We start from the raw sequence: 16,459 nt of genomic DNA, 5'->3' as shown, positions 1-16,459 counted from the left end.
AATTAAGGAAAACTGAATTCAATTCTATCTAAATTTATGATTAACGTAATATAATGCATACATTAAAATGCCTTTTTATATAATTTTAAATACTATACAAATATTTAAAAAAAATAATAATTTTTTCTTTTTTTTTTTCAATTTCGTTTTATTCTATTATATTTGCATCGTTGTGTTGTAGTAATTTCGTTCTTTTTGGTATTGATTTCCTATTACTTTCGGGTCTTAAATTTCAGTGATTTTATACTTAAAATGCTTTCAAAATAAAATGAATTATTTATTAAGGATAATAAATTATATAAAATTATTGTTTACAGGAAATTACTTTCATGTAAGGGAATTTTTTAAATGTTATCTCACTTTTATGTAAGCATTTTTGATAATGCAGTTATTGTATATCAGTAATTCACTAGGTATGGTCAAACAATATCGTAGATCTTCCTGAATGAAATGGTTTTTCAGATTTCACCTGTAATGTTTGTAAATAATTAATTGTTATGAAAATAGCTTACTAAATTCGAATACATTTTCTTTGAGAAACAAAACAAGTTATATATTCTAATTGTAAACCAGAGCCTGTTAATCATTATTTACTTTTTTACTACTATTACAATTTCCAAATCAGCTTAAAAATAAGTTTATTGTTTTTTTTTTTACATTGATGATAAGAATTTAATTTAATTGAATAATCTTATAGTAAATTATGTAATAAATGAATAAATTATGTATATAATAAATTTTGCGTCCTGGATCAGATAGCAGCAAAAAGCATCTAGGTAAAAAAATTATCTTCAAATCACGATACATAATAGTAAGTATCTATTATCTGGAGTTTTCTGAATGGTGCAATTTTAATTGTTAGTCACTCTTTTGATTACTTAAGTCAAATTGTTAGATACTTTAGTTGACTTAAAAATTGAACAAAATTGTTTCAATATATATCTAATATATATTTATGGAAAAATTTCAAAATTAACTGATTTATTAGAGAAAAGAATTAGGTGATAATGAGCCTTTTAAATCATTAGTTGTTAAAAACGAGTTTGAATGCAACAAATAGAAGATTTCGAAAAGAAAAACCATCAGTCAGGAGAAGTGCAGAAAGCGATTTTCCTTGGTCACTGAACGGCGAAAGGATGGCATATTTGTGTTCTTTTGTGACTAAGCCGAAAAGTGAAGTAAATAGATAGGCATTGACAATAGCAACTTATCTTGTTTGAAAAATACTAGGAATCTATTTCCAAGCACTATACGCCGCTATTATTTGCAACCATCCCGTAGTACTCTCATGTGATTAGTAGGTAAAGTGTGTAATTGAGTGCAGGTAGTTAAATAGAATTGACAATACACTCATTTGCAATGATAAATTTCACCCAGTAATGGTTTATTCAAATAAATAAGTAATTTAATTTAATAGCAATTTTAAAAGATAATCTCTAATCTCAGAAAATAAAAAAAAACCACCAGCTAAAAAGTACCATACCTTATTTAATCGTTAATTTTTTTGTCTGATTTGTTATTATTCTAAAAACAGTATTATTGCTGAATTATCCGATATTTATTTGTTTACGAAAATAATTTTTTTGTCACCATAAATGAATTTAACAATGTAAAGAGCAGTATAAGTAAACTACAAGGTCCGGCTATTAATTTCCAGGACTGATGTAACTGTGGGAGAAAGAAAAGCCGGAAGATGGCGCTAATGATTGCATATTGTGTTTTCTTGCGCATGTGCAGTGCAATCGGCGCCATTCAGAAGTGAATGGTTCTCGTGGAAAGGCGCATTAAAACGGAGCTCTTAAATTCCTGTTGTCGAAGTGAAATGGAGCAAAGAATTAACATTAAATTTTGCTTCAAATTGGGCAAGACAGCTGTAGAAACCTACAAATTGTTAAAGCAAGTTTACGGCAAGGAAGCATTATCTCGCTCAAGAACTTTTGAATGGTTTAATAATCGCTTTCGAACGCGAAAGCGTGGAAGATGATCCGCACACAGTTCGGCCGCAGTTCGTACGCAAGCCGGAAGCAATTGAAAAAGTTCGCGTCCACACATTGCGTTTGCCTGTGAGGCGATTCTTAGCTCAGCAAGGTGCCGTTGAGTCGCAGCATCCACCATACTCGCCAGACCTAGCACATACTTTTTCCTGTTTCTTAAGCAGAAAAATTCACTGAAGGGAACAAGATTTCAGGATGTCGGAGCCTTCACGAAAACTGTAACGTCACTAATAAAGAGCATTCCAAAAGAGGACTTTAAAACTTCTTTCCGAAATTTGCACAGACGTGCATTACGGCTGATGGGGATTACTTCGAATAATATTAAATGGCTATGTGTTTAACTTTTTTTTCTTCTGAGTTATTCCATGAGTCCTGGAAATTAATAGCCAGACCTTGTATTTTCATGTTTCAAGATATTTCAGATATTTTATGTTGAGCAAAATATGGCTTTAAAGGCGTAGGTAGCATAGTTATGGATAAAACCAGACATCAATCAAAATAATTCAGATTGATTCATATATTTCATTTATATGCATTACAAAAAACATTATTTAGATATACTATTAAATAATACCAAAGATACCACCTACAAGAAATTTAGGTTTCCTTATTATTTTTTTTTTTTAAAAAAAATAAGAAAGAAAAAAAAATTTATATATATGAAGGAACTCATTATTTATTATTTAAAAAGCTTATATTACATTACGTAAGAAAATAAATTAAGTAAATTTTATTTGTTAAACAATTTTATTTGTTTCGGCGGCAGGATTAATTTGATAGATCAATGAATAAAAATATTTCGTTTAAAATAGTACGAACTCTGTAAAAAATGCTAAATGCTCTTTTTTTTAAATTCTATAATTAATATTAAAAAGAAGTATTACAATTTCCTTTTTTCAGTTGATTTCTAAATCTTTACTAACAAGCGGTAAAAAATCCAATTACTGCAAAAAACTTGGTTTTTCGTTATGATATTCCTTACTCAAAATTGTAGTCATAATATCATTAGTTCTAAAAATGTGATGTAAAGCCGTTGCGGCTCAGGCTATAGAACATCCGCCTTTCGCTGAGGGGAACCAGGTTCGAATTCCAGTGATGGATAATCATACTTTCATATTATGGGTAGTCATCGGCTTTTCACAGTAATTAATAAACAGTAATTTCCAGTTTCAGCGTCTCTTGCTACAGTTACACCTAAATATCTACGCATTTGGAAAGTTATTTCTGTTATTCTTCCACGTATTCAAATCAGGAAAATAGTTCAAATAAATATTTTACAAAAACATTTCTATTAACGAACTTCAATATAATCGAAGCTTTATTTGATTCTTAAAACTGAAAAGAACGCGAGTTCAGTTAATATTAACTCATAAAAAAAATAAAAAAATTTAAAATGTTTTTGTTACTTTTAGAAAGCTGATCTTTCAACATATTTTAAAAATAAAACTTTTTTTTTTTGTATGACATATCCATTCAAAATAATCAGTTTTAAGAAAAAATAAACAGAAACTTAAAAAAAAATGAAGAAAAATAAATAAATAATAATTAAAAAGGAGATTTGGGAAAAAGATATAAAAATCTCTTTATTCCCGCTTTAAAATAGTTAACGAGAAAATTGTTCAATGGGGGGAAAAATAAGCGATCTTCACAAGCCGATTGTTAGTTTGAATGCCAGGAAGTTCCACTGTCAAGATCAGCACGCCTTTGATTTATTAGTGACGTGGGGGATACTCTTGCCAGCTGTGAAGCAAATGACCAAAGATAGCCCCCAACAAAATGGGTGAGTTCATAAAGAGTTAAGCATGGTGGTGAATACAAATTCAGTAAAATGCATCTTATTTTCTATTTTTATTAAAAAGATTTTTTAAGACACTACGACTTGCTAGTGATATGTCTTTACATATTAATGAAAAGTGGCCGCCCCTCTTCGACTTTATTTGGCCATCTCTCCCGAAGCAGAAGATGAGATGGCCATCGAATTCGTAAATTCGTTTCGCTATTTATACATTTGCTTTTTACTCAGGAACAAAGATTGAACAACATATATATCTTAAAGGTCCTGCTAGCTGAAAAAATTTATAACCTACGTATCGAAGAACAACAAAGTGCTTAATTCATGAAAGATATTTGACCAATGAATAAAATATGCATTAAAATTTTTTCTATCATTTTTTTCCTCAGGAAATATAATTCGCTCAAATAATTAAACAAGTTAAACTGTTTCTTCTGTTACTGCATCTGCTGCAATCTATTAACAAATAACGAAGATATTCAGACTGGCCATCTCTCTTATAAGGCCATCTAACCAAGACCTACCCTAAATTAAGACAATGGATTAGTTAAATTCACTTAAAATTAAACGAAACACCTTAAAAAATATCTGAAAAGAAGTTTCATAACAATAAAACAAAAACTTAAACGTAAGAACTTTTTGAAGTTCCATTACAAGGAAAAAAAGAAGAAAAGCCAATGAGAACTACATCTCTTCTCTATATACATAAAAGCGAACATCTGTCTCGATGTATGTTCGCGCTAATAAATCGAGAACTGGGGTAGCGATTTGGATCGTGTTTTTTTCAGCAGTTTAAAAATTTTCAAGGGCTGGTCTGTAAACCGCTGTCTCTTTCCGGCCTTACGTGGTTCGAGCATATCAAAAATATAAAATTTTATTGACGATGACAAAATTCCATTGTTCCATTCCATTTCATTAAAACGCGCGCTGTCATGGAACCAGCATTTTCATGAAATATTTGAATAAAAAAAATAAAAAAATAGAAGTCCATGAAATCATTAAAAAAATGAAATATCCTTAAAGCTTGTTAAACTCATAGTTTCAGTGCAAAAGCAAAGCGTGCTAGAAGCAAATATGAAGGCTAACAAAAGTTATTAAAACGTTATTGAAAAGTTACTGAAGTTCAAAATGTAAAAAAAATATGGAAAAATTACAAAACAATGAAAAAAGACTCAAAAAAATTTTGCAAGAAATTTACAACAAATAAAATAGAACACATTAAGTAAAAATATCAAGTAAAAACAGAAAATAAAATCTAAAGAAAAAACAGAATAAACATAAAACGAAATCTATAAAGCAAGTAGCGAATTCAAATGAACTTACATGAACGGGAAATTTTTCAAGGATGATTTAAAATATTTTCGTAATAAGATCGCCAGATTACAAAATATGAAAACAAAAGCGCAAATTGAGGTAAAAGCGTAAATAGAAGAGTTTTGTTTTATAGTGCGTTCTTACTGCAGTACCGAAGTGCGTTTGATTTGTTAGTTACCAAGGATGGGCACGAAAATGGATGTGCGCAAAGTAATATTATATTGGATAATTTAAAGTTAACATCTAATAATTTCAGAAACTTAACTTTTATTTAAGAAAAAATAAAATAAAATAGAAAAGAGAAAGAAACATGAATTGCCTGCTTTGCACATAATTTTAGCCATAGATTTGCAAATGGCAAAAATTATATAAATTAACAAAGAAGTTTTTTAGTAAATTTATTTACAATAATATACAATTAACTCAATGATTTAATGTAGAATTTAATTACTTTAGTTTGTCATCCATTGTTTTTTATCAAATTTCGAAAAAGTTTGTCTATTTGTTTTTTGGATATATATATATTTATATAAATCAATACTAATCGTTTACTTACTGGTACCATGATACCAAGTTCGCCAACAAGTAAAGCAACACCATATTCTGATTTACACAGATCACCAGATACCGAAAATATTAAATATTTGAGTACATACATTTAAGAATTATAACAGTTAAGTCTCAACTCTTGTGTTTTTAATAGCTAAAGTCTTTCACCTAGGCTTGAAAAAGTTAAATAAAACTGGTTAGCTTGTTCATTTCAATTACTAATTAAATGTCTCAAATAAATGTAAAGACTGACTTCAACTTTCAACGTAAATGCTCATTTACTTGGTTAACAATTATGGTTCTTGAACAGCGACATTAAGCTAAATTATTTTTAAAAGTCTATATTTTGCTTTAAAGTGCATTGTTTACTGTTTGAAATCTGTGCATTCTTTAAACTTAAATTTATAGCAGTTGAAGTTAGTTCTGTTTTGACAATAAAACAGTTAAGTATGAAATTCATTGACTCGCATAGTCAAAATTACATTATTTAAAATGATTTGAAAAATTGTATACCTTACAATTCAAATTTTTCTTCGACTATTGTTAAATAAAATAATAAATATTTACTGAAAGTTATCTTTTGCATGTAACCATCTTTTAGATAATAAAATTATAAAACTGTGAGTGAAAAATTTTCAATATGCTTAAAGAAATATTCAAAAAGTAAAATTAGCATATTTGTAAAGTAAAATTAAAAGTAAAGTGAAAAGTAAAATTAACATATAAGTGGTCCAAACTTTGAACCCCTCTCCTGACCAAACGATTGGAACAGTTGGGTGACAGAAATCCGAATCCGCCAAAACAAAAAAAGGTATGTTTATTCAGAGAAAGTAGGTTTTTGTGTCGGATTCTGTAACTTAAAATATCGCCTATATTAATTAATTAGCATATTTGAAGTCATCTCTTTGAACCATAAAGATTGAGTCCTAAAAAGTGAAGATCCAATTATTAATTCAAAAATTATTTAGGATGGTTCATTTTTTTCCACGCTACAATGATTTTGAATTATTTTTGTGAAACTGAAATTTATAAGAGAAAAAGAAGTCACTTTTACCTTGGGTTTAATATGAATGTTTAAAACTATCGGAACAGCTTTTATATGAAAATTATTTTATGAGTGGCAAAAATATTTTTATTAATTTATTCTCAATTTTAATGGTAAAAAGATATAATTTTTATAGCCTCAACTATTAACTGAATTTTTATAGGGGAAAACTTACATAAAATGCATCCAAACCAAAAACATTAGTGAAACAATATATCTTTTCAATTTCTTAGAACTTTTAAAAATCTTAAATCAATTGACGCTTTTTATGTTATTGATAAATTTTGTATCTTGTGTTTACAATCTTACGTGCAACTTAGAGGGAACGTTGCTTTTAAAAATAATTATACATTTACTTGCAATTTGGTAATTTTTTATATGAAAATTTATTTTAGAAAATTGACATAAAAGGAGGATTTTGTTCTTAATTTTTCACCGGGTTTAGTTTAGTGTTATGAAACTTTTTTTTGAAAATAAAATCGAAATGAATAAATTCTCCATTATATAAAATATCTCCTATACATAAAATTTATAGAACTGAGTGCCTTATTTTAAGAAAAGGCACATGTCGTTTAATAAAACTCACACACACAGTTTTCAAGATTTAAAACAGATACCGAACTCTGCTTGTAAGAGAATAGAAGTTATGCTAACAATTAGTGTAGAATATACTTCTTGGAACTAAGTTTCATGCTGTCCTTCGAAGGTTTTTTTTCGCCTTATTAAATAACATTTTTTACCGAATAATACACAATTTCTATAAATGTCATGACGTCAGTTCGTAACAGTTATTTATGACTGTTAAGTGAAGTTTTCTCCTTTTCCAAAGAGCACTCTTTGTGTTGATTATAAAAATGGTGCAAAATATTGATAGAAAGCAAAGCATTGTCTGAACTCGCAAAAATTATCACAAGTTGAAAATCATTCATTGTTTTCAATGATTTCTTTCTAGCTTGTAAGAAATTGCTAAACTGCAGTTTTTCTTTTTTCATCTTCTCTTCTTAAGAAAGTAAAGTAATGTTTTAAATATTTGTCTGTTTCAAATTCTTGTTAATTCTTTTCAGAGAAATAGTATACATATATATCTATTATTATTCTAGACACAAACGTTATTCTAAATATATTTTGAAGAAGTGTAGCATGCACACATACGATGGTTTCCACTCATTATGAATTTCAAGCTCCTTACATGGAAAAAATAGAAATGGCATCTATATTTTTACCTGACTTCTCAACACTTTTGAAAAATATTCCCTGCGCATTTTTTTCTCAGGTAAGTTTAAAAGTTTTTACGAGAGAAAGGAGAAATATTTCAGAATTTGGAATTTGAAGCTATGTAAGTGACCCACACTGGTCGACAGTGATTTCGTTAAAAAGATAAATGTAATGTTTTCTCATGTACTTTTCTATGAAGCTTAATAAAACCACAAAAATTATTCATTAGGCTTATATTTTCTTCTTTTCTGTATTTTTCTTTTGTATTTATTAAAATATAAGAAATTGTTATTTATTTATTTATTATTATTATTTTATTTTATTGTGAAAAGCCACCCAAATTTCTTGGCAATAGAAAAACTGAGAATATGAAGAACTGATTTCTAAACTCTTCCAAAATTTTGAAGCTCTGGAATTTAGCATACTCAAGATTCTCATTTGAATTTTTCTTTGAAAATCTCGGCACTGTGAGAGATAAACAAAAGGAGTGATTGCGCCAAGATATTTCAACCTTAGAAAATTATTATTAAAGAAAATGGAACATAAATATTATTTCAGCTTATTACTCAACGCAATAAAAATAATTATTTCTCAAACAAAACAAGTAGAGAATCTTTAAAAATTGCATTCTGATTTAGATTAATACTTGTAGGTAACTTAAATAAAATTATGTTTTTATAATAAAAAAATTTTTTAATTATTCCTTTAAAAAAACTTGTTTGCTACGAAAATCTGATACATAATTGAAATCAGTGCAAAATATTCCAGAAAAAACATCTATTGAAATTCATTTAACAATCAAAAAGTTCAAATGTGTCAATGAGTGTTATATTAGTAATATGTCTGCCAAAACAAAAATATTTTCATCATGGATAAATTCCTTTTTTTACATTCTTGATGGTTTATCTGTGTCTCTTTCATTTGAAAAGGTGTGAAAATAAAGTTCTTGCTCTATTAAAATAAAAATAAATAAAGTACAAGCTATATTTTATAGTTATTCTTAAATTTTCTGTAGCAAATTGAATGCAATAACAGTTTTTTGGACATTATTATTTATATTGAATGTGACGAAAATGACTTTCATGTCTTTAAAAATTTATATTAACGAGAGTTATATTAAAAAAATTATGTTTATTAAAATAAAAAAATAACAATAAAAGACGTTCAGTATAAAAATAAATAAACAAAAATACTGCGAAAATGTTTGTTTCTTTTTCGAGAGAGAGAGAGTATTAAATCGAAATCAACTATAATTCTTTTATTGAGAGAAGACTAATTTTTTTAAATAGTTTTACAAAGTAATATGAGGACGAAATTTCAATTTTAATTTTTAAGAACAATAAAATAAAAAAATTAGAGCAAAAATTAAACCGAAAATTTGATTTGTTTAATCATTGCTCTTGCGAAGGATTCCTTATTTGCCTATTAATGTTTTCCCTGTTGAGCTCGGCAAAGAGAAAAGTTGCTTCCTGGACAGGGCACACTTTTCCGTGTGTTGGGGGAAAATAAACACAGGCGAGTGAACACAAAAACGATTACGAGACATTCTAAATAACTTGGAATTTAAAAACCGGATTTTCACATACTATTTTTCCTAATTCCTCTTTAAATATGCTTATTAATTAATACTAACTAGTGATTAAATTAAAAATGTGACATATCATGTGCATGTCATACAGTCATACTTTTGCTGAACAAACATAACTTTTTCCTAACGGAATCGAATTATTGAATCGTGTCATATGCCGTCATCTGCTGGAAAATGTGACTGCAATTATTTTTTTATGTAAAGTAAATGATCGAAAGTTTAGACTATATAGTTATTGAAAACATGGCCTACCTGTGACCAATGAGTAGGCGCTTTCAGGACATCTGACGCAAACTCCAAATATTTAAAAAAATTGTGCGTAAAACTTACAGGGTCTGCAAAAAAATACCATAATAGCATTTTAAGTTTTTAAAGTTATATTTTCTAAAATTCAATGACGTATGTGTAGAAGTCCTTATACTTTAGCATGGTGTTACAAAAATTATAAATAGCACTAGTATTGTCAAAACGCTCGAAGGATTTTTTTATTACACATACTGAAATAGGGGTACTTAAAGGGGAAAAAAGTGGAGGTTGAGTATATAACAGGACAACCCTTAACATTTTAACGTCTGAAAACTTGATATTCAGTAGGGGAGAGTGGGGTCAATTGTAACAGGGTACGGTTGTAACAGAGCAAAAATTTCGAGTGTCGGGTTCTAGATTTGGTTCCTAGGTGGTGCACAAGGTGTATTTGACAAATCTACATGTACACCCCTGATGGCAACCATTTTTATGTACTTTTGAAAGAGTTGCATCTCAAAAGATATTTTCACGTCATGCAAGTACTTTTTTTGGTATTAGAATATTTTATTGTAACAAAGTAATTTTGTTTAAACAAATAAAAATTAGTAACCGAATATGTAAGTGGACACCTTAATTACATTTCAATAAAAAAAAGATTAGTTTTGCTAATTAACTAGCATTGTTTTTAACAAATGAAGCTGAAATGGCGTCTTGGGGACAATTGTAACAATAAGTAAAGGGACGATTGTAACAGCTGAAAATAAATAATCTTATGTTTACAAACCATTACTTAACTCTTTAAGAACCACCAATAGTTTCCTATAGCATTTATATTATGTTGCATGTGCATTATTCTATTTGTCACCTTTCACAGCAAAAATTAAAATTTTTAACCCCTTAAAGTTAAAAGTTTAACCCTTTAGGTCTCTGCTCATTATTATTTTTATTCCTAAAATATCACTACTATTTTGATCAATAAAAAAATATATCACAACTATGATAATATGTATAATTAACTATGTTTTAGTTGAATTTATGAACTGTTACAATTGACCCCGTAAGTGGGGACAATTGTAACAAGTGCACGACTGTCAAAAATTGTTAATAACTAATATAATAATATTTAAAATCAGGTATTTAATTTTTTTTCTAGTAGAGGATAGTCTACTTTACTCGTCTGTCAATTAATACTAATAATATATTGGATTTTTTGTTAGTTAAAAATAGTTAAGTAAAAAATGTTACAATTGACACCACTCTCCCCTACAAATAAGATTTTTAATTTGATTAAAAATTATACTGAAAATATGCATGACAAATGAATGACAGAATTTTAAATAATTTATATTCTAAACTATTACACATTACGTAGCATTGGAATAAATGATATGCAAAATTAAGAAAAAATATACCAAGTTTTTTTCCCTTCTAGTTAGCAATGTTCCATTTGTTGCACAGTAAACATGCAATCCGTAATCATTTTTAATCCTCACTTCTTGTACTTTCGTAGCATAAATATTTCCTAATGCTGCACAGATGTGTTCTTTAATTTTTTACAGCGTCTTCAGCATCAATGGTTCATAAACAGTATCTTAGATCTTACGTCACAGGATTTCCTTTTATGAGGATGCGTAAAACTTCAAAAGCACTGCTTACGAACCATCCATGCAGGACCTAAAAACAATGAATGGTATGTTTTACTACTATTTCGAGTATCATTTATTATAATATACGTAATAGTTTCGAAAATATAAATTTTAAGAAATCAATCATTCATTTGCATAAATATTTTTAATACTTTTTTCTCACTCATTTGTAATATTTTGCTACATGCCTTTGCTTTAGTTAGTACTCATTGTAATTTTAAAGGCTTACATTGAACTAAGTAATATTTACTTGGTTTACATATGGGCCTTCATTTAAAGGACATGGGTCAGTGGTAAAAAAAAAAAAAAAAAACTTTCTGGGTGATGTTTAAAAACTGAGAAATTTTCATAAATAGGAAAATTTTTAAATAATTAGCTACTTTTAAATACAATTCTTGAACTGCATCCATAAATTATAATTATTGGGAATGAATAGTAATATGAAATATTTCATTTAATAAAATGCTACAAGTGAAGATGAAAATGAAGATGAAGATTTTCATCTTAATTTAGTCAAGTAATATAGAACACCTTTAGGTAAATTTATCTCCCCGTGAGTTATGCATGAAAGCTAAGCAGCTTAATCAGTCTTCAAATATGGAATTTCTAAAAAATGACTTCATAATTCTTAGGATTGAAAATGAGGTTTCATTATTACGTGTTCTCATATAACATAATATCTTTATATTTTCAGTCTCATTGATCTAATTACTATCTTGAGTTTTTACTAAGAGTTAAAAAGACTGTAGTAACTTTGATTACTATGCAAATTTGGCATTTAAAAATTCAGCTATAAAATTATAAAATTGACTGCTTTAATATTGTTCCTATCTGCAAGAATAGGGTATCTCATAAATGTTTCCCAAATGGTAGTATGTGGTTTGGCAATTTTAGTGCTAAACTCATTGCAAAATTCTTTAATTTTGACGAAAACTTTTGAGAACTTTTCAACAACCTCCCCACACACATTTCGTTTGGAAAATCTAACACTTGTCGCAGATTTCACAACAAGAATAAGCAACGTATATTTCACAACATATTGAATAACTGAAGGGACCAAGTAGTTTGGTAGTAACTTGATATATGATATATCAAAATCGAGGTAATAGATACTGTAAGCAGTTGAAATTCCTTCATTTACTCTTTTATTTATTGGAATACTGCTAAAATGTTGCTTTCATTTGCATCGTGTTAAATTTTGCGTTATTACTTTATTGTGTTTCTAAGTACAATGGAATAGCTATTGAGTCGGCAAAGGATTTTATTTTAGATTATTCCTTTAGAGAGGAGTTTTAATTCCCAAACTACCACCCCCTTGACAGCATCACTGATACTGGTATGAATATATCACCCAACGTCAGCCTAAAAGTATGATAGTTGTAATAGCTGTGAATAAGTAAATGAATGAATGAGTAATTAAATAGAAAGAGAAAAGAAAAAAAAAGAAAGCGAGTAAGTAAATCAGCGAATCAGTTTCTGAACAAATACATTTCAAAACCAGTAATTTGAGGTGCATTCAATATTTAATAATAAATGTTGCTAAAATTAAAATTTTTGGATATAAATTTCTACTTATAATGCGTAAAAGTAGAAGAATCATTTTAAAATAATTAAATAATTCTACTTAGGAATACACTTTTAAGCAATTATGAAAAAAACCTCAAGTAAACGATCGAATATTTTCTTTTCTAATGATTATGAACTCGAGTAGTCTCTAATCAATATGAGATTTTTTTGAAATTTATTTCGAAGAAAAATGAAGAAAAACTAAAAATTATGGAAGTGCTACAAATTTTTCCCTCTTATTATAATAAAACTTAATTGCATTTGAATATTTAGGGTACTTGTAGCAATCATATAATTTCCAGTCTTAAGCAAAAGAGAAAATAAAGAAAAAAATGTAAAAAATGGTCTTTATTAATTCTTAATTCTTAGAAAATTTTAATGAAATATTGAAAGTGTGATGTAATGTGATGCAAAAAATCGTATTGATGGTACGAGACATTCTTTAAATTCCTACAATATTCAAATATAACGGTTTACGTAAGTTGTATAATACGAATGATTACCAAATTACCATAATAAAGACTTTTTCGCGCAAACGAAGTAATTTTTCAAATTTCGAACGTGTTTAGTTCATATTTTAAAACACTAAGTTTTTTCTAAATTACCATTAATAATTAGTTGCTACTTATTGAAGAACATGTAATCAATATTTTTAAGATACGTCAACGGCTCTATGAGCATATAAATAGGGTTCATAAAACGAATTTTATTATTATTTTGAGAGAAATTTGAAGAAAAATGTAAGATACTGAAAGTGTCAGACGACTTTAGGGAACATAATGTAAGATGAACGTACATTTGCTAAAATATCCACCACCTAGCAAGGTATCCCTTTCGGGGCTACTAACATATTTGCAATTATTTAACTCTTTCATCGCGAAGGACGAGATAACTCGCCTTCCAGGAAGATCGACTGTGCGCTATTGTTGTATTAGCGAATTTTATAATTAATTGCAATTGATTTTTATATTTTGAAATAAAATAAACAAGTCTTAAAGATACGTTCGTTTTGTTTCAATTTTAGTGTTTCGGGGGAAACTTCAACTCAGAGAGTGGAACAAAGGCGCACCATGCCGCGATGGAAGTGCTAAAATACCAAAACAAAACCCATTTCACAGGGGCAATTTAGACGCTACAAGAATTCGATCTATTGATCAAGTTAAAAGAAAAAAGGTATTTTTTTTTCAATTTTTAATCCGTTTTTCTTACTAATTTTCACTTATTTTTATATATATTTTTTTTTCAAACGATTGCTTTGGATTAAAATGATGTACTTTACTCCGAAAACTCTAGTTGGATTTTGTGACTCATTTGAAGGCTAAGTGAATTTTTAAAAAAAATTCAAATTGTAACAAAATTAAACTTTTTGTGTCATTTTTAAAATGAAATCCAAGGTTGGTGTAATTTTCAGCTTGTGCTGCCATCTAGGAATCATAGACAAAAATAGAGCAATTTATCCCACTATTATTTTTATGCGATAAATATCTTCTAATCCAATTCATCTTTGAACTAATATCATATATTTTGCATCATATTCGTAAATTTTTCTAAAAATTGCAGTCAAAAATGATTTTTTTATTTTGCTGTAAAAGTTATCTAAATTTAATTTTAAAATGCAAACTTAAAAAATTATTTTATCAAATTTACATCGCCGAACTTTAATTTTAATTCAGATGAAACCTTACACTTTGTATCTCAATTTTAAAATTTTCTATATAATGTAGTCGAAATTAAATTTTTACTCATCTGAATGTTTTAAGTAATGGAAGAATGGAAACTTGAACGAAAAAAAGTTTACTAATATTCAGCGCAAAACTTTTGCTCTTAGGATATAAATTTCTTCTACTCGTTTCCATCTTTAAAATTATACCATACTCTTAGTATCTGAATAAATCCCTTCGTTTATAAGCAGCTACGTTTTTCGGTATATCTCTGAAACAAATTGCACGAATTAAAACATTTTTACACAAATGCAACAAATAAATTTGTTTATCTAAATTGTAATACCATGAAAACTGTGATTTTAAATAATTCCTCGTTGCTTCTTATTCCATTTTTTCAAACTTTTCAATTGCATTTTGAATTGATCGCAACAATTTTGAATTGTAAATTATAAAATTTTGTGCATCATTCTAAACTATTCAATTTTAAATAACAATATTCAAAGTTTAGACGAAATTAATAGAGCAATTCCCAAAAAAAGAAAAAAAAATTACGCCACATAGATTTTTTTGGGCTTATTCTGTAGAATCATTCAGAAATGAACCTGTTTTGCAACATGGGGATAATGAATTAATATTAATATCATTAATCTAACATTAATCATAATTAATAATCATTCAGTGTTTCTCTTTAAGTTACTTATTCTTCTCTTAAAAAAAACGCATAATTGGCAACTTATTACAATAAGTTACAAAGTGCAAAAAAATAATAATAAATAAATAAATTTTATTTTTATCAGCTTTTTTAAATTCTATTTTAGCATTTATAGCAATAGCAATGGAAAGAAAATAGTTTTCTAGCCACTTTTCTCAAATATCAATCGTGAAGCACTTAAAGTTGTTTTTTCAATCACACAGAATAGCTTTTGAAAATTCTAAAATAAACAATTAAATCCAAACTTTTTCTTTTTAACTTTATTTTTGATCGGTTTTCATAAAGATTATACTTTAAATAAGAACACATTCCCATTAGGAACTAAAAAAAAAGTTTATGGTATTTCAAATTAAACAATATCAATAATAATTGCAGTTGAACAAAAGATTAATAATTCGAATAACACATAAAATAAATAAATAAATGAAAAGCTATTTGTGCATACAAATAGTTAAGAGAAATATTTAACGAACCATAAGAAAATAAAAAACATAACAAAAATTATTTTTAAAAAAATAATATTGTAGCATATACATAATTTCGACGTTATTTTAAATAATACTTATTCCATGTGTATCATAATATATATATACTCGTATTTGTGTGATTACTTAGTTTATGATATTCTAAGTAGTGTTTTTCAAATTTCGCAACGTGAAATTATTTTCTTTATAATGCTTTTAGATATAGCAGCTTTAGACTTTTTTTTTAAATCATTTGAGTAGCTTAAAACATTCTCAAATGTATAACTTATTTAAAATATTTCTAAAATTACAAAATAAAGCAATTCAATTGAAAATTAGTTACCATCGAATCATTTCTTTGGTCATCCCTCTTCTGTTCGCAATGAATTGTTTGCTAATTAAAATATGATGCTGAAAACGACGATTCACATATTTTTCCATTTATTTCTGACTTTTTCTTATTTTTTTACTTGGAAAAAAGAAAACAAATTACCCACAGAACTAACATTTCATTGTAGAATATGCAATGAATCACAAAATCAAAGTTATTTCCATGTAGAAAAAAGTAGTTGTGTTTTAATTTCAGAAATATCGTTTGAAATATGGTTTACAAAAAATTTAAAAAAACGTTTGCTTTTTTTGTCATATTTCTTAAACATTCAAA

At 27.5% G+C, this 16,459-nt stretch overlaps 1 protein-coding gene across 1 annotated transcript in view; it reads right to left on the bottom strand.

Moving 5' to 3' along the window:
* dysf (neuronal PAS domain protein dysfusion) overlaps positions 1-16,252 on the bottom strand; it is a 138,894-nt gene extending 122,642 nt beyond the window's left edge. Inside the window, exon 1 of the mRNA XM_071181282.2 lies at positions 16,139-16,252. Within this exon, the coding sequence (XP_071037383.1) occupies positions 16,139-16,236 (98 nt within the window). The 5' untranslated portion in view covers positions 16,237-16,252. The remainder of the gene's footprint in view (positions 1-16,138) is intronic.
* Positions 16,253-16,459: the final 207 nt, after the last annotated feature.

The sequence above is a fragment of the Parasteatoda tepidariorum genome, chromosome 3 (genome assembly GCF_982258835.1).
Source record: "Parasteatoda tepidariorum strain Cologne lab strain chromosome 3, Ptep-v5.0, whole genome shotgun sequence".
NCBI classification, from domain to species: Eukaryota; Metazoa; Arthropoda; class Arachnida; order Araneae; family Theridiidae; genus Parasteatoda; species Parasteatoda tepidariorum.
Note: the sequence above shows the minus strand (reverse complement) of the source record. Positions and strands in the feature narration are given on the sequence as shown.